This window comes from Thalassophryne amazonica, chromosome 9, assembly GCF_902500255.1.
Source record: "Thalassophryne amazonica chromosome 9, fThaAma1.1, whole genome shotgun sequence".
In the NCBI taxonomy this organism is placed as follows: domain Eukaryota; kingdom Metazoa; phylum Chordata; class Actinopteri; order Batrachoidiformes; family Batrachoididae; genus Thalassophryne; species Thalassophryne amazonica.
The window spans coordinates 592,995-617,366 of record NC_047111.1 but is presented as its reverse complement, the minus strand read 5'-3'; the positions used below and the strand labels follow the sequence as shown (position 1 = coordinate 617,366).

The following is a 24,372-nucleotide window of genomic DNA, read 5'->3' as shown; positions in this document are numbered from 1 at the left end:
GGGTCCTTTTGGAGACGGAAACAAACCAGAAGACTGCAGTCCAAAGACTCGAGGGTCCTTTTGGAGACGGAAACAAACCAGAAGACTACAGTCCAAAGAATCGAGGGTCCTTTTGGAGCTGGAACCAAACCAGAAGACTGTAGTCCAAAGACTCAAGGGTCCTTTTGGACCCGGAACCAAACCAGAAAACTGCAGTCCAAAGTCTCGAGGGTCCTTTTGGAGCCAGAACCAAACCAGAAGACTGAGGTCCAAAGAATCAAGGGTTCTTTTGGAGCCGGAAACAAACCAGAAGATTGCAGTCCAAAGACTCAAGGGTCCTTTTGGAGTCCACACACTGCTCACATGCTCATTGCGTGATAACATGACCTTGTCACAAATGATTTTTGGGTGTTCTCTAGTTCCCAAAGTGCCTTAGGTCTAGCATCCTGAAGGCAAACTACCGTCTGTCCACACACACACACACACACACACACACACACACACACACACACACACACACTGCTCTTTAAACACTTCTCAGCTATTGATTTAATTCATCAAATATTCTTCTTGGCAGGCCGGGGCTTCTTAGTTCAGGAAGCACTGGTTTTTCATATTTACATATTGCCTTGCTCAAGGGTAGGGAGAGAGTGAGCTGCTCTTGGTGTCATGTTGAAAACATTTTGGGACCAGGTGGTAGAATGTGAGAATATGATTTACATTAACACCACATTACAAAGCAAAGGGACAGGAGGACAAAACCTGCACATTCAGAACATAACACAAGATCACTGATGGACAGTGTTCACCAGCATCCAACAGTGTGTCCATAAAGTTCGTCAGTGTCCTCAAGATTTTACCTCCATGTCCATAAAGTCCGATGTCAGTGTCCTTAAAATCTTCGGCCTGTGTCTTTAAAGTCTGACTTCAGCGTCCTTAAAATCTTCTGTCCGTGTCCTTAAAGTCTGACTTCATCTTCCTTAAAATCTTCCGCCTGTGTCTTTAAAGTCTGACTTCAGCGTCCTTAAAATCGTCTGTCCGTGTCCTTAAAGTCTGACTTTAGCGTCCTTAAAATCTTCCACCTGTCTTTAAAGTCTGACTTCATCTTCCTTAAAATCTTCCGCCTGTGTCTTTAAAGTCTAACTTCAGCGTCCTTAAAATCTTCTGTCTCTGTCTTTAAAGTCTGACTTCAGCGTCCTTAAAATCTTCTGCCCGTGTCCTTAAAGTCTGCCTTCATCTTCCTTAAAATCTTCCGCCTGTGTCTTTAAAGTCTGACTTCAGCGTCCTTAAAATCTTATGTCCGTGTCCTTAAAGTCAGACTTCAGCGTCCTTAAAATCTGCCGTCTGCGTCCTTAAAGTCTGACTTCATCTTCCTTAAAATCTTCTGCCTGTGTCTTTAAAGTCAGACTTCAGTGTCCTTAAAATCTTCTGTCTGTGTCCTTAAAGTCAGACTTCAGCGTCCTTAAAATCTTCTGTCCGTGTCCTTAAAGTCTGACTTCATCTTCCTTAAAATCTTCTGTCTGTGTCCTTAAAATCAGACTTCAGCGTCCTTAAAATCTTCTGTCCGTGTCCTTAAAGTCTGACTTCATCTTCCTTAAAATCTTCCGCCTGTGTCTTTAAAGTCTGACTTCAGCGTCCTTAAAATCGTCTGTCCGTGTCCTTAAAGTCTGACTTTAGCGTCCTTAAAATCTTCCACCTGTCTTTAAAGTCTGACTTCATCTTCCTTAAAATCTTCCGCCTGTGTCTTTAAAGTCTGACTTCAGCGTCCTTAAAATCTTCTGTCCGTGTCCTTAAAGTCTGACTAGCAGGAAATTAGAGGTCATCCATGTCTTTATGTCTGTAAGACAATCCTGCAGTTTAGCTAATTGGTGTGTGTCCTCTGGCTTCATGGATAGATAAAGCTGGGTATCATCTGCGTAACAATGAAAATTTAAGCAATACCGTCTAATAATACTGCCTAAGGGAAGCATGTATAAAGTGAATAAAATTGGTCCTAGCACAGAACCTTGTGGAAGTCCATAATTAACTTTAGTCTGTGAAGAAGATTCCCCATTTACATGAACAAATTGTAATCTATTAGACAAATATGACTGACTGAAACTCTTCAAATAGACCATTCCTCTGCAGATGATCAGTTAGCTGTTTTACAACTACCCTTTCAAGAATTTTTGAGAGAAAAGGAAGGTTGGAGATTGGCCTATAATTAGCTAAGATAGCTGGGTCAAGTGATGGCTTTTTAAGTAATGGTTTAATTACTGCCACTTTAAAAGCCTGTGGTACATAGCCAACTAATAAAGATAGATTGATCATATTTAAGATCGAAGCATTAAATAATGGTAGGGCTTCCTTGAGCAGCCTGGTAGGAATGGGGTCTAATAGACATGTTGATGGTTTGGAGGAAGTAACTAATGAAAATAACTCAGACAGAACAATCAGAGAGAAAGAGTCTAACCAAATACCGGCATCACTGAAAGCAGCCAAAGATAACCATACGTCTTTGGGATGGTTATGAGTAATTTTTTCTCTAATAGTTAAAATTTTGTTAGCAAAGAAAGTCATGAAGTCATTACTAGTTAAAGTTAAAGGAATACTCGGCTCAATAGAGCCCTGTCTCTTTGTCAGCCTGGCTACAGTGCTGAAAAGAAACCTGGGGTTGTTCTTATTTTCTTCAATTAGTGATGAATAGAAAGATGTCCTAGCTTTACGGAGGGCTTTTTTATAGAGCAACAGACTCTTTTTCCAGGCTAAGTGAAGATCTGCTAAATTAGTGAGACGCCATTTCCTCTCCAACGTACGGGTTATCTGCTTTAAGCTACGAGTTTGTGAGTTATACCACGGAGTCAGGCACTTCTGATTTAAAGCTCTCTTTTTCAGAGGAGCTACAGCATCCAAAGTTGTCTTCAATGAGGATGTAAAACTATTGACGAGATACTCTATCTCACTTACAGAGTTTAGGTAGCTACTCTGCACTGTGTTGGTATATGGCATTAGAGAACATAAAGAAGGAATCATATCCTTAAACCTAGTTACAGCGCTTTCTGAAACACTTCTAGTGTAATGAAACTTATTCCCCACTGCTGGGTAGTCCATCAGAGTAAATGTAAATGTTATTAAGAAATGATCAGACAGAAGGGAGTTTTCAGGGAATACTGTTAAGTCTTCTATTTCCATACCATAAGTCAGAACAAGATCTAAGATATGATTAAAGTGGTGGGTGGACTCATTTACATTTTGAGCAAAGCCAATAGAGTCTAATAATAGATTAAATGCAGTGTTGAGGCTGTCATTCTCAGCATCTGCGTGGATGTTAAAATCGCCCACTATAATTATCTTATCTGAGCTAAGCACTAAGTCAGACAAAAGGTCTGAAAATTCACAGAGAAACTCACAGTAACGACCAGGTGGACGATAGATAATAACAAATAAAACTGGTTTTTGGGACTTCCAATTTGTATGGACAAGACTATCTTAGATCTTGTTCTGACTTATGGTATGGAAATAGAAGACTTAACAGTATTCCCTGAAAACTCCCTTTTGTCTGATCATTTCTTAATAACATTTACATTTACTCTGATGGACTACCCAGCAGTGGGGAATAAGTTTCATTACATTAGAAGTCTTTCAGAAAGCACTGTAACTAGGTTTAAGGATATGATTCCTTCTTTATGTTCTCTAATGCCATATACCAACACAGTGCAGAGTAGCTACCTAAACTCTGTAAGGGAGATAGAGTATCTCGTCAATAGTTTTACATCCTCATTGAAGACAACTTTGAATGCTGTAGCTCCTCTGAAAAAGAGAGCTTTAAATCAGAAGTGTCTGACTCCGTGGTATAACTCACAAACTCGTAGCTTAAAGCAGATAACCCGTAAGTTGGAGAGGAAATGGCGTCTCACTAATTTAGAAGATCTTCACTTAGCCTGGAAAAAGAGTCTGTTGCTCTATAAAAAAGCCCCCCGTAAAGCTAGGACATCTTTCTACTCATCACTAATTGAAGAAAATAAGAACAACCCCAGGTTTCTTTTCAGCACTGTAGCCAGGCTGACAAAGAGTCAGAGCTCTATTGAGCTGAGTATTCCATTAACTTTAACTAGTAATGACTTCATGACTTTCTTTGCTAACAAAATTTTAACTATTAGAGAAAAAATTACTCATAACCATCCCAAAGATGTATCGTTATCTTTGGCTGCTTTCAGTGATGCCGGCATTTTTTTAGACTCTTTCTCTCCGATTGTTCTGTCTGAGTTATTTTCATTAGTTACTTCATCCAAACCATCAACATGTTTATTAGACCCCATTCCTACCAGGCTGCTCAAGGAAGCCCTACCATTATTTAATGCTTAGATCTTAAATATGATCAATCTATCTTTGTTAGTTGGCTATGTACCACAGGCTTTTAAGGTGGCTTAAAAAGCCATCACTTGACCCAGCTATCTTAGCTAATTATAGGCCAATCTCCAACCTTCCTTTTCTCTCAAAAATTCTTGAAAGGGTAGTTGTAAAACAGCTAACTGATCATCTGCAGAGGAATGGTCTATTTGAAGAGTTTCAGTCAGGTTTTAGAATTCATCATAGTACAGAAACAGCATTAGTGAAGGTTACAAATGATCTTCTTATGGCCTCAGACAGTGGACTCATCTCTGTGCTTGTTCTGTTAGACCTCAGTGCTGCTTTTGATACTGTTGACCATAAAATTTTATTACAGAGATTAGAGCATGTCATAGGTATTAAAGGCACTGCACTGCGGTGGTTTGAATCATATTTGTCTAATAGATTACAATTTGTTCATGTAAATGGGGAATCTTCTTCACAGACTAAAGTTAATTATGGAGTTCCACAAGGTTCTGTGCTAGGACCAATTTTATTCACTTTATACATGCTTCCCTTAGGCAGTATTATTAGACGGTATTGCTTAAATTTTCATTGTTACGCAGATGATACCCAGCTTTATCTATCCATGAAGCCAGAGGACACACACCAATTAGCTAAACTGCAGGATTGTCTTACAGACATAAAGACATGGATGACCTCTAATTTCCTGCTTTTAAACTCAGATAAAACTGAAGTTATTGTACTTGGCCCCACAAATCTTAGAAACATGGTGTCTAACCAGATCCTTACTCTGGATGGCATTACCCTGACCTCTAGTAATACTGTGAGAAATCTTGGAGTCATTTTTGATCAGGATATGTCATTCAAAGCGCATATTAAACAAATATGTAGGACTGCTTTTTTGCATTTACGCAATATCTCTAAAATCAGAAAGGTCTTGTCTCAGAGTGATGCTGAAAAACTAATTCATGCATTTATTTCCTCTAGGCTGGACTATTGTAATTCATTATTATCAGGTTGTCCTAAAAGTTCCCTAAAAAGCCTTCAGTTAATTCAAAATGCTGCAGCTAGAGTACTGACGGGGACTAGAAGGAGAGAGCATATCTCACCCATATTGGCTTCTCTTCATTGGCTTCCTGTTAATTCTAGAATAGAATTTAAAATTCTTCTTCTTACTTATAAGGTTTTGAATAATCAGGTCCCATCTTATCTTAGGGACCTCGTAGTACCATATCACCGCAATAGAGCGCTTCGCTCTCAGACTGCAGGCTTACTTGTAGTTCCTAGGGTTTGTAAGAGTAGAATGGGAGGCAGAGCCTTCAGCTTTCAGGCTCCTCTTCTGTGGAATCAGCTCCCAATTCAGATCAGGGAGACAGACACCCTCTCTACTTTTAAGATTAGGCTTAAAACTTTCCTTTTTGCTAAAGCTTATAGTTAGGGCTGGATCAGGTGACCCTAAACCATCCCTTAGTTATGCTGCTATAGACATAGACTGCTGGGGGGTTCCCATGATGCACTGAGTGTTTCTTTCTCTTTTTGCTCTGTATGCACCACTCTGCATTTAATCATTAGTGATCGATCTCTGCTCCCCTCCACAGCATGTCTTTTTCCTGGTTCTCTCCCTCAGCCCCAACCAGTCCCAGCAGAAGACTGCCCCTCCCTGAGCCTGGTTCTGCTGGAGGTTTCTTCCTGTTAAAAGGGAGTTTTTCCTTCCCACTGTAGCCAAGTGCTTGCTCACAGGGGGTCGTTTTGACCGTTGGGGTTTTACATAATTGTTGTATGGCCTTGCCTTGCAATATAAAGCGCCTTGGGGCAACTGTTTGTTGTGATTTGGCGCTATAGAAGTATTAAGGAAAAAAAAAAAAGAGTCAAGCTTTCAAATGAATTAAAGCTCTGTCTGGGTTTTTGATTAATTAATAAGCTGGAATGGAAGATTGCTGCTAACCCTCCTCCTCGGCCCGTGCTACGAGCATTCTGACAGTGTGACTCCGGGGTGTTGACTCATTTAAACTAACATATTCATCCTGCTGTAACCAGGTTTCTGTAAGGCAGAATAAATCAATATGTTGATCAATTATTATATCATTTACCAACAGGGACTTAGAAGAGAGAGACCTAATGTTTAATAGACCACATTTAACTGTTTTAGTCTGTGGTGCAGTTGAAGGTGCTATATTATTTTTTCTTTTTGAATTTTTATGCTTAAATAGATTTTTGCTGGTTATTGGTGTTCTGGGAGCAGACACCGTCTCTACGGGGATGGGGTAATGAGGGGATGGCAGGGGGAGAGAAGCTGCAGAGAGGTGTGTAAGACTACAACTCTGCTTCCTGGTCCCAACCCTGGATAGTCACGGTTTGGAGGATTTAAGAAAATTGGCCAGATTTCTAGAAATGAGAGCTGCTCCATCCAAAGTGGGATGGATGCCGTCTCTCCTAACAAGACCAGGTTTTCCCCAGAAGCTTTGCCAATTATCTATGAAGCCCACCTCATTTTTTGGACACCACTCAGACAGCCAGCAATTCAAGGAGAACATGCGGCTAAACATGTCACTCCCGGTCCGATTGGGGAGGGGCCCAGAGAAAACTACAGAGTCCGACATTGTTTTTGCAAAGTTACACACCGATTCATTGTTAATTTTAGTGACCTCCGATTGGCGTAACCGGGTGTCATTACTGCCAACGTGAATTACAATCTTACCAAATTTACGCTTAGCCTTAGCCAGCAGTTTCAAATTTCCTTCAATGTCGCCTGCTCTGGCCCCCGGAAGACAATTGACTATGGTTGCTGGTGTCGCTAACTTCACATTTCTCAAAACAGAGTCACCAATAACCAGTTTGATCCTCGGTGGGTGTGTCGCCGAGTGGGGAAAAACGGTTAGAAATGTGAACAGGTTGGCGGTGTACACGGGGCTTCTGTTTAGGGCTACGCTTCCTCCTCACAGTCACCCAATCGGCCTGCTTTCCCGGCTGCTCGGGATCTTCCAGAGGGGAACTAACGGCGGCTAAGCTACGTTGGTCCGCACCGACTACAGGGGCCTGGCTAGCTGTAGAATTTTCCACGGTGCGGAGCCGAGTCTCCAATTCGCCCAGCCTGGCCTCCAAAGCTACGAATAAGCTACACTTATTACAAGTACCATTACTGCTAAAGGAGGCCGAGGAATAACTAAACATTTCACACCCAGTGCAGAAAAGTGCGGGAGAGACAGAAGAAGCCGCCATGCTAAATCGGCTAAGAGCTAGTAGCTACGCTAAGCTAGCGGATTCCTAAAAACACGCAAAGTGAATAATGTGTAAATAATTTAGAGGTGATTCAGCAGAAGGAGTGCTTTAGTTAAAGTCTGACTTCATCTTCCTTAAAATCTTCCGCCTGTCTCTGTCCGTGTCCTTAAAGTCTGACTTCATCTTCCTTAAAATCTTCTGTCCATGTCCTTAAAGTCTGACTTCAGCGTCCTTAAAATCTTCTGCCTGTGTCTTTAAAGTCTGACTTCAGCATCCTTAAAATCTTCTGTCCGTGTCCTTAAAGTCTGACTTCAGCGTCCTTAAAATCTTCTGTCTCTGTCTTTAAAGTCTGACTTCAGTGTCCTTAAAATCTTCTGTCTGTGTCCTTAAAGTCTGACTTCAGCGTCCTTAAAATCTTCCGCCTGTGTCCTTAAAGTCTGACTTCATCTTCCTTAAAATCTTCCGCCTGTGTCTTTAAAGTCTGACTTCAGCGTCCTTAAAATCTTCTGCCCGTTTCCTTAAAGTCTGACTTCATCTTCCTTAAAATCTTCCACCTGTGTCTTTAAAGTCTGACTTCAGCGTCCTTAAAATCTTCTGCCCGTGTCCTTAAAGTCTGACTTCATCTTCCTTAAAATCTTCTGCCTGTGTCTTTAAAGTCTGACTTCAGCATCCTTAAAATCTTCTGTCCGTGTCCTTAAAGTCTGACTTTAGCGTCCTTAAAATCTTCCGCCTGTGTCTTTAATGTCTGACTTCATCTTCCTTAAAATCTTCTGCCTGTGTCTTTAAAGTCTGACTTCACCATCCTTAAAATCTTCTGTCTGTGTCCTTAAAGTCTGACTTCAGTGTCCTTAAAATCTTCTGTCCGTGCCCTTAAAGTCTGACTTCATCTTCCTTAAAATCTTCCGTCTGCGTCCTTAAAGTCTGACTTCATCTTCCTTAAAATCTTCCGCCTGTATCTTTAAAGTCTGACTTCAGCGTCCTTAAAATCATCTGCCCGTGTCCTTAAAGTCTGACTTCATCTTCCTTAAAATCTTCTGCCTGTGTCTTTAAAGTCTGACTTCAGCATCCTTAAAATCTTCTGTCCGTGTCCTTAAAGTCAGACTTCAGCGTCCTTAAAATCTTCTGTCCCTGTCCTTAAAGTCTGACTTCATCTTCCTTAAAATCTTCTGCCTGTGTCCTTAAATTCAGACTTCAGCGTCCTTAAAATCTTCCGTCTGCGTCCTTAAAGTCTGACTTCATCTTCCTTAAAATCTTCCGCCTGTATCTTTAAAGTCTGACTTCATCTTCCTTAAAATCTTCCGCCTGTATCTTTAAAGTCTGACTTCAGCGTCCTTAAAATCTTCTGCCCGTGTCCTTCAAGTCAGACTTCAGTGTCCTTAAAATCTTCTGTCTCTGTCTTTAAAGTCTGACTTCAGCGTCCTTAAAATCTTCTGCCCGTGTCCTTAAAGTCAGACTTCAGCGTCCTTAAAATCTTCTGCCTGTGTCCTTAAAGTCAGACTTCAGCGTCCTTAAAATCTTCCGTCTGCGTCCTTAAAGTCTGACTTTATCTTCCTTAAAATCTTCCGCCTGTATCTTTAAAGTCTGACTTCATCTTCCTTAAAATCTTCCGACTGTATCTTTAAAGTCTGACTTCAGCGTCCTTAAAATCTTCTGCCCGTGTCCTTCAAGTCAGACTTCATCTTCCTTAAAATCTTCCGCCTGTGTCTTTAAAGTCTGACTTCAGCGTCCTTAAAATCTTCTGTCCATGTCCTTAAAGTCTGACTTCATCTTCCTTAAAATCTTCTGCCTGTGTCTTTAAAGTCTGACTTCAGCGTCCTTAAAATCTTCTGTCCGTGTCCTTAAAGTCTGACTTTAGCGTCCTTAAAATCTTCCGCCTGTGTCTTTAATGTCTGACTTCATCTTCCTTAAAATCTTCTGCCTGTGTCTTTAAAGTCTGACTTCACCATCCTTAAAATCTTCTGTCTGTGTCCTTAAAGTCTGACTTCAGTGTCCTTAAAATCTTCTGTCCGTGCCCTTAAAGTCTGACTTCATCTTCCTTAAAATTTTCCACCTGTGTCTTTAAAGTCTGACTTCAGCGACCTTAAAATCTTCTGTCTGTGTCCTTAAAGTCTGACTTCATCTTCCTTAAAATCTTCCACCTGTCTTTAAAGTCTGACTTCGTCTTCCTTAAAATCTTCCGCCTGGGTCCTTATAGTCAGACTTCAGCGTCCTTAAAATCTTCCGTCTGCGTCCTTAAAGTCTGACTTCATCTTCCTTAAAATCTTCCGCCTGTGTCCTTAAAGTCAGACTTCAGCGTCCTTAAAATCTTCCGTCTGCGTCCTTAAAGTCTGACTTTATCTTCCTTAAAATCTTCCGCCTGTATCTTTAAAGTCTGACTTCATCTTCCTTAAAATCTTCCGACTGTATCTTTAAAGTCTGACTTCAGCGTCCTTAAAATCTTCTGCCCGTGTCCTTCAAGTCAGACTTCAGTGTCCTTAAAATCTTCTGCCTGTGTCCTTAAAGTCAGACTTCAGCGTCCTTAAAATCTTCCGTCTGCGTCCTTAAAGTCTGACTTTATCTTCCTTAAAATCTTCTGTCTGTGTCCTTAAAGTCTGACTTCAGTGTCCTTAAAATCTTCTGTCCGTGCCCTTAAAGTCTGACTTCATCTTCCTTAAAATTTTCCGCCTGTGTCTTTAAAGTCTGACTTCAGCGACCTTAAAATCTTCTGTCTGTGTCCTTAAAGTCTGACTTCATCTTCCTTAAAATCTTCCGCCTGTGTCTTTAAAGTCTGACTTCAGTGTCCTTAAAATCTTCTGTCCATGTCCTTAAAGTCTGACTTCATCTTCCTTAAAATCTTCTGCCTGTGTCTTTAAAGTCTGACTTCAGCGTCCTTAAAATCTTCTGTCCGTGTCCTTAAAGTCTGATTTTAGCGTCCTTAAAATCTTCCGCCTGTGTCTTTAATGTCTGACTTCATCTTCCTTAAAATCTTCTGCCTGTGTCTTTAAAGTCTGACTTCACCATCCTTAAAATCTTCTGTCTGTGTCCTTAAAGTCTGACTTCAGTGTCCTTAAAATCTTCTGTCCGTGCCCTTAAAGTCTGACTTCATCTTCCTTAAAATTTTCCGCCTGTGTCTTTAAAGTCTGACTTCAGCGACCTTAAAATCTTCTGTCTGTGTCCTTAAAGTCTGACTTCATCTTCCTTAAAATCTTCCACCTGTCTTTAAAGTCTGACTTCGTCTTCCTTAAAATCTTCCGCCTGGGTCCTTATAGTCTGACTTCAGCGTCCTTAAAATCTTCCGTCTGCGTCCTTAAAGTCTGACTTCATCTTCCTTAAAATCTTCCGCCTGTATCTTTAAAGTCTGACTTCAGCGTCCTTAAAATCTTCTGCCCGTGTCCTTCAAGTCAGACTTCAGTGTCCTTAAAATCTTCTGTCTCTGTCTTTAAAGTCTGACTTCAGCGTCCTTAAAATCTTCTGTCCGTGTCCTTAAAGTCTGACTTCAGCGTCCTTAAAATCTTCCGCCTGTGTCCTTAAAGTCTGACTTCATCTTCCTTAAAATCTTCCGCCTGTGTCTTTAAAGTCTGACTTCAGCGTCCTTAAAATCTTCTGCCCGTTTCCTTAAAGTCTGACTTCATCTTCCTTAAAATCTTCCGCCTGTGTCTTTAATGTCTGACTTCATCTTCCTTAAAATCTTCTGCCTGTGTCTTTAAAGTCTGACTTCACCATCCTTAAAATCTTCTGTCTGTGTCCTTAAAGTCTGACTTCAGTGTCCTTAAAATCTTCTGTCCGTGCCCTTAAAGTCTGACTTCATCTTCCTTAAAATGTTCCGCCTGTGTCTTTAAAGTCTGACTTCAGCGACCTTAAAATCTTCTGTCTGTGTCCTTAAAGTCTGACTTCATCTTCCTTAAAATCTTCCACCTGTCTTTAAAGTCTGACTTCGTCTTCCTTAAAATCTTCCGCCTGGGTCCTTATAGTCTGACTTCAGCGTCCTTAAAATCTTCCGTCTGCGTCCTTAAAGTCTGACTTCATCTTCCTTAAAATCTTCCGCCTGTATCTTTAAAGTCTGACTTCAGCGTCCTTAAAATCTTCTGCCCGTGTCCTTCAAGTCAGACTTCAGTGTCCTTAAAATCTTCTGTCTCTGTCTTTAAAGTCTGACTTCAGCGTCCTTAAAATCTTCTGTCCGTGTCCTTAAAGTCTGACTTCAGCGTCCTTAAAATCTTCCGCCTGTGTCCTTAAAGTCTGACTTCATCTTCCTTAAAATCTTCCGCCTGTGTCTTTAAAGTCTGACTTCAGCGTCCTTAAAATCTTCTGCCCGTTTCCTTAAAGTCTGACTTCATCTTCCTTAAAATCTTCCGCCTGTGTCTTTAAAGTCTGACTTCAGCGTCCTTAAAATCTTCTGCCCGTGTCCTTAAAGTCTGACTTCATCTTCCTTAAAATCTTCTGCCTGTGTCTTTAAAGTCTGACTTCAGCATCCTTAAAATCTTCTGTCCGTGTCCTTAAAGTCTGACTTCATCTTCCTTAAAATCATCTGCCTGTGTCTTTAAAGTCAGACTTCAGCGTCCTTAAAATCTTCTGTCTGTGTCCTTAAAATCAGACTTCAGCGTCCTTAAAATCTTCTGTCCATGTCCTTAAAGTCTGACTTCATCTTCCTTAAAATCTTCTGCCTGTGTCTTTAAAGTCTGACTTCAGCGTCCTTAAAATCTTCTGTCCGTGTCCTTAAAGTCTGACTTTAGCGTCCTTAAAATCTTCCGCCTGTGTCTTTAATGTCTGACTTCATCTTCCTTAAAATCTTCTGCCTGTGTCTTTAAAGTCTGACTTCACCATCCTTAAAATCTTCTGTCTGTGTCCTTAAAGTCTGACTTCAGTGTCCTTAAAATCTTCTGTCCGTGCCCTTAAAGTCTGACTTCATCTTCCTTAAAATCTTCTGCCTGTGTCTTTAAAGTCTGACTTCAGCGACCTTAAAATCTTCTGTCTGTGTCCTTAAAGTCTGACTTCATCTTCCTTAAAATCTTCCACCTGTCTTTAAAGTCTGACTTCATCTTCCTTAAAATCTTCCGCCTGGGTCCTTATAGTCTGACTTCAGCGTCCTTAAAATCTTCCGTCTGCGTCCTTAAAGTCTGACTTCATCTTCCTTAAAATCTTCCGCCTGTATCTTTAAAGTCTGACTTCAGCGTCCTTAAAATCATCTGCCCGTGTCCTTAAAGTCTGACTTCATCTTCCTTAAAATCTTCTGTCCGTGTCCTTAAAGTCTGACTTCATCTTCCTTAAAATCTTCTGCCTGTGTCTTTAAAGTCTGACTTCAGCGTCCTTAAAATCTTCTGTCCGTGTCCTTAAAGTCTGACTTTAGCGTCCTTAAAATCTTCCGCCTGTGTCTTTAATGTCTGACTTCATCTTCCTTAAAATCTTCTGCCTGTGTCTTTAAAGTCTGACTTCACCATCCTTAAAATCTTCTGTCTGTGTCCTTAAAGTCTGACTTCAGTGTCCTTAAAATCTTCTGTCCGTGTCCTTAAAGTCTGACTTCATCTTCCTTAAAATTTTCCGCCTGTGTCTTTAAAGTCTGACTTCAGCGACCTTAAAATCTTCTGTCTGTGTCCTTAAAGTCTGACTTCATCTTCCTTAAAATCTTCCACCTGTATCTTTAAAGTCTGACTTCAGCGTCCTTAAAATCATCTGCCCGTGTCCTTAAAGTCTGACTTCATCTTCCTTAAAATCTTCTGCCTGTATCTTTAAAGTCTGACTTCACCATCCTTAAAATCTTCCGCCTGTGTCTTTAATGTCTGACTTCATCTTCCTTAAAATCTTCTGCCTGTGTCTTTAAAGTCTGACTTCACCATCCTTAAAATCTTCTGTCTGTGTCCTTAAAGTCTGACTTCAGTGTCCTTAAAATCTTCTGTCCGTGTCCTTAAAGTCTGACTTCATCTTCCTTAAAATTTTCCGCCTGTGTCTTTAAAGTCTGACTTCAGCGACCTTAAAATCTTCTGTCTGTGTCCTTAAAGTCTGACTTCATCTTCCTTAAAATCTTCCACCTGTATCTTTAAAGTCTGACTTCAGCGTCCTTAAAATCATCTGCCCGTGTCCTTAAAGTCTGACTTCATCTTCCTTAAAATCTTCTGTCCGTGTCCTTAAAGTCTGACTTCATCTTCCTTAAAATCATCTGCCCGTGTCCTTAAAGTCTGACTTCATCTTCCTTAAAATCATCTGCCCGTGTCCTTAAAGTCTGACTTCATCTTCCTTAAAATCTTCTGTCCGTGTCCGTAAAGTCTGACTTCATCTTCCTTAAAATCTTCCGCCTGTGTCTTTAAAGTCTGACTTCATCTTCCTTAAAATCTTCTGTCCGTGTCCTTAAAGTCTGACTTCATCTTCCTTAAAATCTTCCACCTGCGTCCTTAAAGTCTGACTTCAGCGTCCTTAAAATCTTCTGTCCGTGTTCCTTAAAGTCAGTCTTTAGCGTCCTTAAAATCTTCCGCCTGTGTCTTTAATGTCTGACTTCATCTTCCTTAAAATCTTCTGCCTGTGTCTTTAAAGTCTGACTTCACCATCCTTAAAATCTTCTGTCTGTGTCCTTAAAGTCTGACTTCAGTGTCCTTAAAATCTTCTGTCTGTGTCCTTAAGTCTGATCTGTATTGAGCCCCACATTACTAAATGTCCAGCAGCTCTGAATGGCACAATGATAGTTACACAGCCTTCACATCAGAAATGGATGCAGGTAGTTTGATTTCAAAGTAGGGGTGTAATGATGCACAGTTTTCTCATAGTTTGGTTTGATTCCAGTTTAATATTCGTACCATATATTTGCTGCACTTTGACAAAACCTTGTGACATTGATTTTCCTTTTTCCTCATCTGTGAGGAAAAAAATCTCTTGTTATTTTTTCGCTTTGTGTGTTTACAGTGCACAGGATTGGCTACTCTGCACTAACGTATAATTCAAGCAATAACAGTGGTGTCAAAAGTACACACATTTGTTACTTAAGTAATAGTATAGATACTGCAGTTTAAAAACACTCTGGTAAAAGTTGAAGTATCAACTTGACCTCTTTACTCAAGTAAAAGTGAAAAAGTATGTGCTCCAAAACCTACTTAAAATATAAAAGTATAAAGTAACCTTTAAAAAAAATAATAAAAAAAAGTAGATGCCACTATATGAACTGAAAGCTTAATTTAAAAACTAATTCGTTCTACATGTGGCCCAAAACCCAAAATTACCCCCCAACACCACCTGCACGAAAATGTTTCAATTCTAGACGCTCTGAAATGCAATCTGGGACTATTCCAGACAATAAACTGCACTGAGTGTAGCATCCATTTAGTGAGAGGAAAAAAAAAAAAAAAAAAACTTTCCTTATTCAGATTCATTCCAGTAGTATTCTGCTCTTACTAGGATGCAGCAGTTTTCTAGTTTGGCAGATAGTTCTGGAGGAAATAACTGAAGAAATTAACACATTGAAAATATGGTTTGACTGAAACAAACTGTCATTAAACTTAAATAAGACAGGGATGAAGTGGAGGTGGAAGAGTCAGTAGGTGTTCACAGGAAACACTTATTTCTATATGTATTTATTTATGTATGTTCATTGTTAGTTGGTTTTTTATTTTCTGTTGTGTTTCTATTCAGGTTCTTTTTGTCTCTTTCTCTGAAATTGTATATAACAATTATCATTAGATTATTAATATATAAACAAAAATAAATTTAAGAAATATTACAATTTGAAAATAAATGCACCCGAACTTTTAACATTGAAAATGCCATAGATATGCTAACGCGTTAGCATCGCTCCTGTTTTTAAGTTATAAAATACATCTATCAACTGTTTCAGAAGACCATAACAGGTCGGTTTAACATAGAAAAGGTAAATAATACTCACAGAAGTATGCTCTTTAGGGTTTTAGCGGGGGAAAATTAAGCGAAAGAAAGAAAGAATAAACGGAACAATAGGTCGAAGCATTGCTTCAATCTGCGAATCACTGCTTCGATTGGTTCAAAATCCATTCCTTTATCTTCATTGATCCATGTTTCTGATATAGCAAATATGTTAAATATTTTTTTTAAATTGACTTAAATATTCTTTAATGTTGTTAAAGTTTACATACAGACTTCTGCTGTTGAAATGGATTATTGATCATTTGTTATCCGTTCTAATGATCCGATTAAACTGTTCATCTGTATAATAGCAACAACTGTCATTGATATTTGAGAAGAAATTATTGTCCGGGTCTATATCGTGCTCCAAGTCCAGTACATTGTGGTCTGTGTATTTAAATGTTCTCAGTTCTACTTTTCCATGATCAGCAGTCCTTTGAGTTATATCCTTCTTGTCTCCAGATGTAGATGATGTAGTAGATGAATAGGTTCCTCTGGTCTGTGTCATGGTGTTGTGATGTGTTTGTGTCCTCATACCTTATTGATCGTATTTGTCCAGATCCTCGATGTTCCTGATTACCATAACCTTTGCTTGTTCTGGTGTTCCGTTCAGTTTGATGAATGTTTTGCAGTTGGATGTCCATGTCTGTTGAATTTTTCCCTGCTTTTTTAAGAAACAAGCTTTCCTGGTGATGTCTGCGTTTCTTTTGGTCAGATGTTCATTGATGAATACGTTTGTTCCTTTGAGTTTCCGTCCCTGTTTTAACAATGCCATTTTATGTTTTCTGTTGACAAACCTCATTATAACTGCTCGCTTGTCTCCATCCTCTCTCCTGGGCAGGGGGTGGCACGCTTCAATGTTATTACAGTCCATTTGAATACCTTTAGATTGCAGGAAGTCAGCCACCTGTTGTTCCACTGAGCTGGCCTCCTGCTCACTGGCCTCCCCTCCGCTGTCTTCTGACACCGCCCGTGCGTAGGATCGAGGTTTAATATGAATTCCTGTAATAAAAACGTCGTTCATCCTTGTGTACTGTTCCAACTCCGCAACACGGTTCTCCAGGTGCACCAGACGCTGGTCTTTCTCGGCATTCTGGATCCGGAGAGCCTTCACTTCTTCCACCAGCTCCATAATGGATTTCTGCTGCATTTTAACAACAGAGATTTCCTCAGACAAAAAGTCCAGGGACTTCTTGATATCATCTCCCTCCTCCGCCGTCAGTGCCTTCTTCGGACCCATGGTCAGATAAATCCGCGCTGGCACCTCGGTAAAGCCACGCCGGTGGAACTGCGCTGGCACCTCGGGCCTCGGTGAAGCCGCGCCAGTGGAACTGCGCTGACGCCTCGGGCTTCCGGTGGATGTGCGCTGACGCCTCAGCGCACATCCACCAGCGCTGAAGCCAAGAGTAACGAGGCTGTTTGTTTTAAAAATGTAAGGAATAGAAAGTACAGATACTTGTGTGAAAATGTAAGAAGTAGAAGTCAGAAGTAGGCAGAAAAATAAGTAATGGAGTAAAGTATAGATACCTAAAAAGTGTACTTAACTACAGTAACAAAGTATTTACTTCGTTACTTGACACCTCTGAGCAATAATAATATCCTGTTGTGGCATTTGACCTCAGGTCAAAGGTCACAACAAGATGTTGGTCTTTTGGCTCTGATAGGTCACGTGCTGAGTTGTCTGTCTGGTTGTTCTTTGTGTGTCCAAGATCAAAACAGAGGACATCAATGAGTCCCTTCATACCTCGAGCCTGAAGACATGTCTGCTCACACCGGGCTGTGCGCTGCCTGGAGGACAACTGGCCGGGGTAAGAATCACACACACATTCCACCTCCACCGAGCCCCGGCTCAGGAGCCTCTTCACAGTGTCGGCTGTGGCCTGATTTGTAGTTTGAAGGTCCAAAAACACAAGAGTACAGCGATGTCCCATTGTACACTCCGTGTTACTGCTCTACAGGTTCAGATGTCCCATTGTGCACTTGGTGTTACTGCACTCTGGGTTCAGATGTCCCATCGTGCACTCGATGTTACTGCACTCCGGGTTCAGATGTCCCGTCGTGCACTCGATGTAACTGCTCTACGGGTTCAGATGTCCCCTTGTGCACTTGATGTTACTACATTCTGGGTTCAGATGTCCCATCGTGCACTCAATATTACTGCACTCTGGTTCAGATGTCCCATCTCGCATTTGGTGTTACTGCACTCTGGGTTCAGATGTCCCGTCTCGCATTTGGTGTTACTGCACTTTGGGTTCAGATGTCCCATCATGCACTTTGTGTTACTGCTCTCTGGGTTCAGATGTCCCGTCACGCACTCGATATTACTGCACTCTGGTTCAGATGTCCCATCTCACATTTGGTGTTACTGCACTTCGGGTTCAGATGTCCCGTCTCACATTTGTTGTTACTGCCCTACAGGTTCAGATGTCCCATTGTGCACTTAGTGTTACTGCACTCCAGGTTCAGATGTCCCGTTGTGCACTTGGTTTACTGCTCTCCGGGTTCAGATGTCCCGTCTCGCATTTAGTGTTACTGCACTCCGGGTTCAGATGTCCTGTCTCGCACTTGGTGTTACTGCTCTCCGGGTTCAGATGTCCCATTGTGCACTTAGTGTTACTGCACTCCGGGTTCAGATGTCCCGTCTCACATTTGGTGTTACTGCACTCTGGTGCAGATGTCCCATCGTGCACTAAATGTTACTGCATTCTGTGTTCAGATATCCCATCGTGCACTAGATGTTACTGCACTCTGGTTCAGATGTCCCATCGTGCACTCGATGTTACTACATTCTGGGTTCAGATGTCCCATCGTGCACTCGATGTTACTGCACTCTGGTTCAGATGTCCCATCGTGCACTCGATGTTACTGCACTCTGGGTTCAGATGTCCCATCGTGCACTCGATGTTACTGCAGTCTGGGTTCAGATGTCCCATCGTGCACTCGATGTTACTGCACTCTGGTTCAGATGTCCCATCGTGCACTCGATGTTACTGCAGTCTGGGTTCAGATGTCCCATCGTGCACTCGATGTTACTGCACTCTGGTTCAGATGTCCCATCGTGCACTCGATGTTACTGCACTCTGGGTTCAGATGTCCCATCGTGCACTCGATGTTACTGCACTCTGGGTTCAGATGTCCCATCGTGCACTCGATGTTACTGCACTCTGGTTCAGATGTCCCATCGTGCACTCGATGTTACTGCACTCTGGGTTCAGATGTCCCATCGTGCACTCGATGTTACTGCACTCTGGGTTCAGATGTCCCATCGTGCACTCGATGTTACTGCAGTCTGGGTTCAGATGTCCCATCGTGCACTCGATGTTACTGCACTCTGGGTTCAGATGTCCCATCGTGCACTCGATGTTACTGCACTCTGGGTTCAGATGTCCCATCGTGCATTCGATGTTACTGCACTCTGGGTTCAGATGTCCCATCGTGCACTCGATGTTACTGCACTCTGGGTTCAGATGTCCCATCGTGCACTCGATGTTACTGCACTCTGGGTTCAGATGTCCCATCGTGCACTCGATGTTACTGCACTCTGGGTTCAGATGTCCCATCGTGCACTCGATGTTACTGCAGTCTGGGTTCAGATGTCCCATCGTGCGCTCGATATTACTGCACTCTGGTTCAGATGTCCCATCTCGCATTTGGTGTTACTGCACTTCGGGTTCAGATGTCTAGTCGCCAGTGGTGGGCACAGCTAACTAAAAAGTTAGCTTCGATAACCATTAATCCAATAGCTGAAAAGTTATCTTTTGTGAAGCTAAACCATTAAACTGCTAAAAAATGTATCTTTATTACAGATTACCAATAACCGATAATTTGTACTGATTTGGACGCAGCCACATCAGATTACACTGTCTGTTTATGGTACACCAGGTTCACTTTAAGCATTGCAGGGGCTGCTGGGTAAATTCAAGGATCACAAACACAAAATGAACGCACAAAAAATGAATGAATAATAAATAAAACCCCAAATACTGTCATCATCTTTCAAAAGCAGTAAAACAGTATTAGAAGTCACAGTTTTTCTCGGTATTAGATACACCATCATTTATGAACAACTGCTGCTTTTTCACACGCTTTGAACCCTGCAGCTTAAATAACCGAAATACGTCCATTAATGCATTGATTGACAGAATAAAAAACACATAGTAAATATAAATTCTTACCTGTTAGTTTCTTTGGGATTCAGGAAGAAAATATTCCACATAAAGTGTCCTGCTTATCCAAAATGGTGTCAAAAATGGTGAAGAAAAGTCCCTCTGTAACACAGCTGCACCGTGAGATCTTCTCTCTCCCACCAAGTCTTGGTGATTAAATTATCCATTCAGTGACAAAGAAATAAAATAAAATAATGCTAAAATTAGTCCGTTTTGTTTGTGTTGAGCGGACGGTAACAGTGTAATGTCCAAAGTGAACCTGAACAACTCTACCCACAATGCTCCCTGCGTCGACCAGCCAATCACGTCTTGCACTTGATGACATCATCAGTAAGCGACAGCCAGTCTGCCACAAACCACTGATCTACACACGACAGGGATTAAAATATTTGATTTTAGGGTTTACAAACATTTTTGCCCGTTAAACTTTGCTAACTTTGCCAGCAGACTGCAAGTTGTCGGAACTAAATTTATCAGAAGATAATTGGTCCACTGATGGTTTTGAAACGTATCTGAAAAGCTAATCTGCTAACAAAAACATTAGCTTTGACAGTTGTCTGTTATCGGATTAGCTGAACAGTGCTCACCACTGCCCATTGCGCACTCTGTGTTACTGCACTCCGGGTTCAGATATCACGTCGTGCACTCGATGCTACTGCACTATGGGTTCAGGTGTCATGTCGTGCACTCCATGTTACTGCACTACAGGTTCCGATGTCACATCGTGCACTTGGTGTTACTGCACTCTGGGTTCAGATGTCCCATTGCGCACTCGCTGTTACTGCAGTATGGGCTGAGATGTCACATTGTGCACTCGGTGTTACTGCACTATGGGTTCAGATATCACGTCCTGCACTCGGTTTCACTGCACTCCCAGTTCAGATGTCACGTTGCACACTCGGTATTACTGCACTCTGGGTTCTGATATCCTGTCGTACACTCGGTGTTACTGTACTACAGGTTCAGATGTCTTGTCGCACACTCAGTGTTACCGCACTACAGGTTCCGATGTCACGTCATGCACTCGATGTTAATGCGCTACAGGTTCCGATGTCATGTCATGCATTCCGTGTTTCTGCACTCCAGGTTCAGGTGTCACGTTGTGCACTCTGTGTTTCTGCACTCCGGGTTCAGGTATCACATTGGGCACTCTGTGTTTCTGCCCTCCGGGTTCAGGTGTCACGTCGTGCACTCCGTGTTACTGCTCTCTGGGTTCAGACGTCACGTCGTGCACTCCGTGGTTCAGGTGTCATGTCATGAACTCCATGTTACTGCAATCCGGGTTCAGGTGTCACATCGTGCACGCCGTGTTACTGCAGTACGGGTCCAGGTGTCACGTCGTGCACTCCGTGTTACTGCAATACGGGTTCAGGTGTCATGTCGTGCACTCCGTGTTACTGCACTACGGGTTCAGGTGTCACGTCGTGCAGTCCGTGTTACTGCACTACAGGTTTGGGTGTCATGTCGTGCATTCTGTGTTACTGCACTATGGGTTCAGGTGTCACGTCATGCACTCCGTGTTATTGCACTCTGGGTTCAGGTGTCACGTCGTGCACTCCGTGTTACTGCTCTCCGGGTTCAGGTGTCACGTCATGCACGCCATGTTATTGCACTCCGGGTTCAGATGTCACGTCGTGCACTCTGTGTTACTGGACTCCGGGTTCAGGTGTCATGTTGTGCAGTCCGTGTTACTGTATTACAGGTTCAGGTGTCACGTCGTGCACTCCATGTTTCTGCACTACGGGTTCAGGTGTCATGTTGGGCACTCCGTGTTTCTGCACTACGGGTTCAGGTGTCATGTCGTGCACTCCGTGTTTCTGCACTACGGGTTCAGGTGTCACGTCGTGCAATCCGTGTTACTGCACTACGGGGTCAGGTGTCATGTCGTGCACTCCGTGTTACTGCACTCCGAGTTCAGGTGTCACGTCATGCAGTCCGTGTTACTGCACTATGGGTTCAGGTGTCACATCGTGCACTCCGTGTTACTGGACTCCAGGTTCAGGTGTCACGTCGTGCACTTAGTGTTTCTGCACTTTGGGTTCAGGTGTCACGTCATGCACTCCGTGTTTCTGCACTACAGGTTCAGGTGTCACGTCGTGCAATCCGTGTTACTGCACTTTGGGTTCAGCTCTAACTGGCACTCTGAAGGTGCCCGTTAATGATGTGAAAGAGGAGAGATGGGTGTGGATGTAAGGGCCCTGTCCCACTGGCGTTTAGGAGGATTTGCCTATGGATTGCACACAAAATTGGCTCATGTGCGTGAAACATGCTTGTATGAGTCGGCCGACATCTGCACATGTCCGCAATTATCTGCAGAGGCACGTTTTTTCCGTTGCCAGGATTTTTGAGCCGCACAAAACTTTGGTTGCAGATGACATCTGCCTTACATACTCCATACATACTCAATTCATACACAATACATACTCACTCTATGCCCTTTATATCTGCCGTTAACCGCTGATATCTGCAACTGACTGGGATTTGTGGCTTGGCAGTGGACCGGGACAGTGTGTAAAACAGATATATATCGTGCCTAACACGTCGACATCACAAACTAAAATATGTTGTAGTGACTGCATACAGATTGGCCACGAATAAAGTGTTTTTATTATGTCTGCTTTGGAGCTGATTTGCGGACAATCTGTGAATGCATAACAAACACGTCACGTAAACCCAAAGTACTATATGTGGCAGAAAGCGACATACCTGCCAGTCAGTGCCGGTCCGGCTGTGTAGATTCACAAAGACGTAGCTGCTGCAATCCAGGACTTTTATTTAACACCAACAAAAGGAAGAGTTGCTGTTTAGCCACAACTCATGCTGAAGTCTGTTTTCTGTGACACTCTCAAAACAACAACAAAAAAACACTGTCTCACACCCCGAGTGGCTTCCCCCCTCCCGCTCCCCAAACTCATGAACCGTTAACCCTCGCATGACAACATGAACATTAACTGTGATCAACTTGTCCAAGTCCAGCACTTGCTCCAGAGCCTGTATTGTTGGTGTGAATAGTGATGCTGAAAGGAGCGAGTGCGCTTATTTTATGTCCGCAATGCTGATGCCGTGCACGCGCAACACGTGCGCGATGCATTCATAATACACCCGTAATACTGCTGTGATAATCTCAACGTGTCGGATCATATATTCGTTATATATTATTAATATATCTGTAATTCATACTGGGACATTTGTCATTTTTGGCCATTTTTGTTGCGGACGACAAAGAACACCGGCAATTTGTATACTCAATTCATGCGCAATTAATCCTCTCCCCAGTGGCACTGGGCCCTAAGGCTGAAACAGGCCCTGTGGACCTTTAGACAAAAACAGATCACTTCCTGGTGCAGATTACATTCAACATGTTTTGATATTATGAATAACAGTGCACTGAAATCAGAGCAAGATGGAAGAAAACTAAACATTTATTAATTTATTAATAAGTTAACATGAAATTAATGATCTCTCAGTTTCAAACATACAACCTGACAAATTTTAAAAGAATCAACCTCATGTTGATTTCCAGACCCACCGTCCTGATACTGTGTAATAAATGTGTCTTCAGCTTTGACTGTGGAGGTGATGGTCTAGTGGTTAGACCAGAAGCTCCTCAGTTTGAACCCTAGCCTGACTGGAAAATCATTAAAGGCCCTTTTTTTTTGTCTTGGTGGATCATTAATGGGATTTATTTTCCGTCACGGACAGAAAGCTGAAAAGATGAAGAATGGCTGCGGCGAACTCTGACGCAAATTAAGGGACTGTTGTGATGCTAATAAAAGAATTGCAGAAAAGACTTTCATCTTCTAAAGTAAGCTATTTTGTCTTCTTGTTGATGATGGGACACATGGCGGCATCCTCGGGCTCGAGCTCAGAAACAAGTTCACCTGCTGGGCTCCAGTCCACGAGCATCGACGGCAAAAAGGGAGGGGCTTCTTCAAAACCACCTCCAACCTGCGTTTATTGACAAGAAATTTCCACAATAAGGAATTAAAGCATTTTCAGACATTGTCTTCTAAAACAATGGCATCTTCTGGATACGTTTTGTTGGGGCTCTCACGATGAAACCGGCTGAAAGGACGCAGCAGGTCAGATTACTGATAATTCATTCACAAAAATCCACTGTTGCCAACAAATGACACTAACACACCACTTCTTTCTGCTAATGTGACGTATACAGTGGAGCAGATAACTAACAGTTCTTCATGTCTGGAAACAAGCACCAAATTTGGCCCAAATACACCTTAGACCCCTTGGGGAGATTTTATGGTCTTGTGGTTAAAGCGTTGAGCTTGAGACCAGAGGATCCTCAGTTCCAGAAAATCACTAAGGGCACTTGGACAAGGTCTTTAATCCCCTATTGCACCTGGTGTGTCGTGAGCACCTTGTATGTCAGCAGCCTCACATCGGGGTGAATGTGAGGCATTATTGTAAAGCGCTTTGAGTGTCTGATGCAGATGAAAAAGCACGTTAGCCACTTGAATTTTCAATCGGCAGTCAGGTCGGGGTCAATTGAAGAATTACACAGGGGTCAAAATTTAAAAATTTCCTGTCATCTTGAAGACTACACCACATTATTTGTCTGATCAGAAAGATTCCAAAAAGGTATAGTTTGGACAATCTGGGACTGAATATTATGGAGTTTTGGGGCAAAAACAGCAAAAATGGTGACAAAGGTCAATTTCAGTTTGTACAGGGGTCAAAAGTTAAAGTTGCTCCAAATTTGGTAAAAAGTGATGCAAATTATTGGTTGAGTTAATCGGGTTTTAAAAAGGAAAAGTTTGCACATTACATCAATCAATCAATCAATTTTTTTTATATAGCGCCAAATCACAACAAACAGTTG

The 24,372-nt window shown here is 42.0% G+C and overlaps 1 protein-coding gene across 1 annotated transcript in view; it reads left to right on the top strand.

Annotated features, from left to right (window-relative positions):
• pou2f3 (POU class 2 homeobox 3) overlaps positions 1–24,372 on the top strand; it is a 258,269-nt gene that overhangs the window by 42,669 nt on the left and 191,228 nt on the right. The window contains exon 3 of the mRNA XM_034177477.1: positions 17,076–17,174. Within this exon, the coding sequence (XP_034033368.1) occupies positions 17,076–17,174 (99 nt within the window). The remainder of the gene's footprint in view (positions 1–17,075; positions 17,175–24,372) is intronic.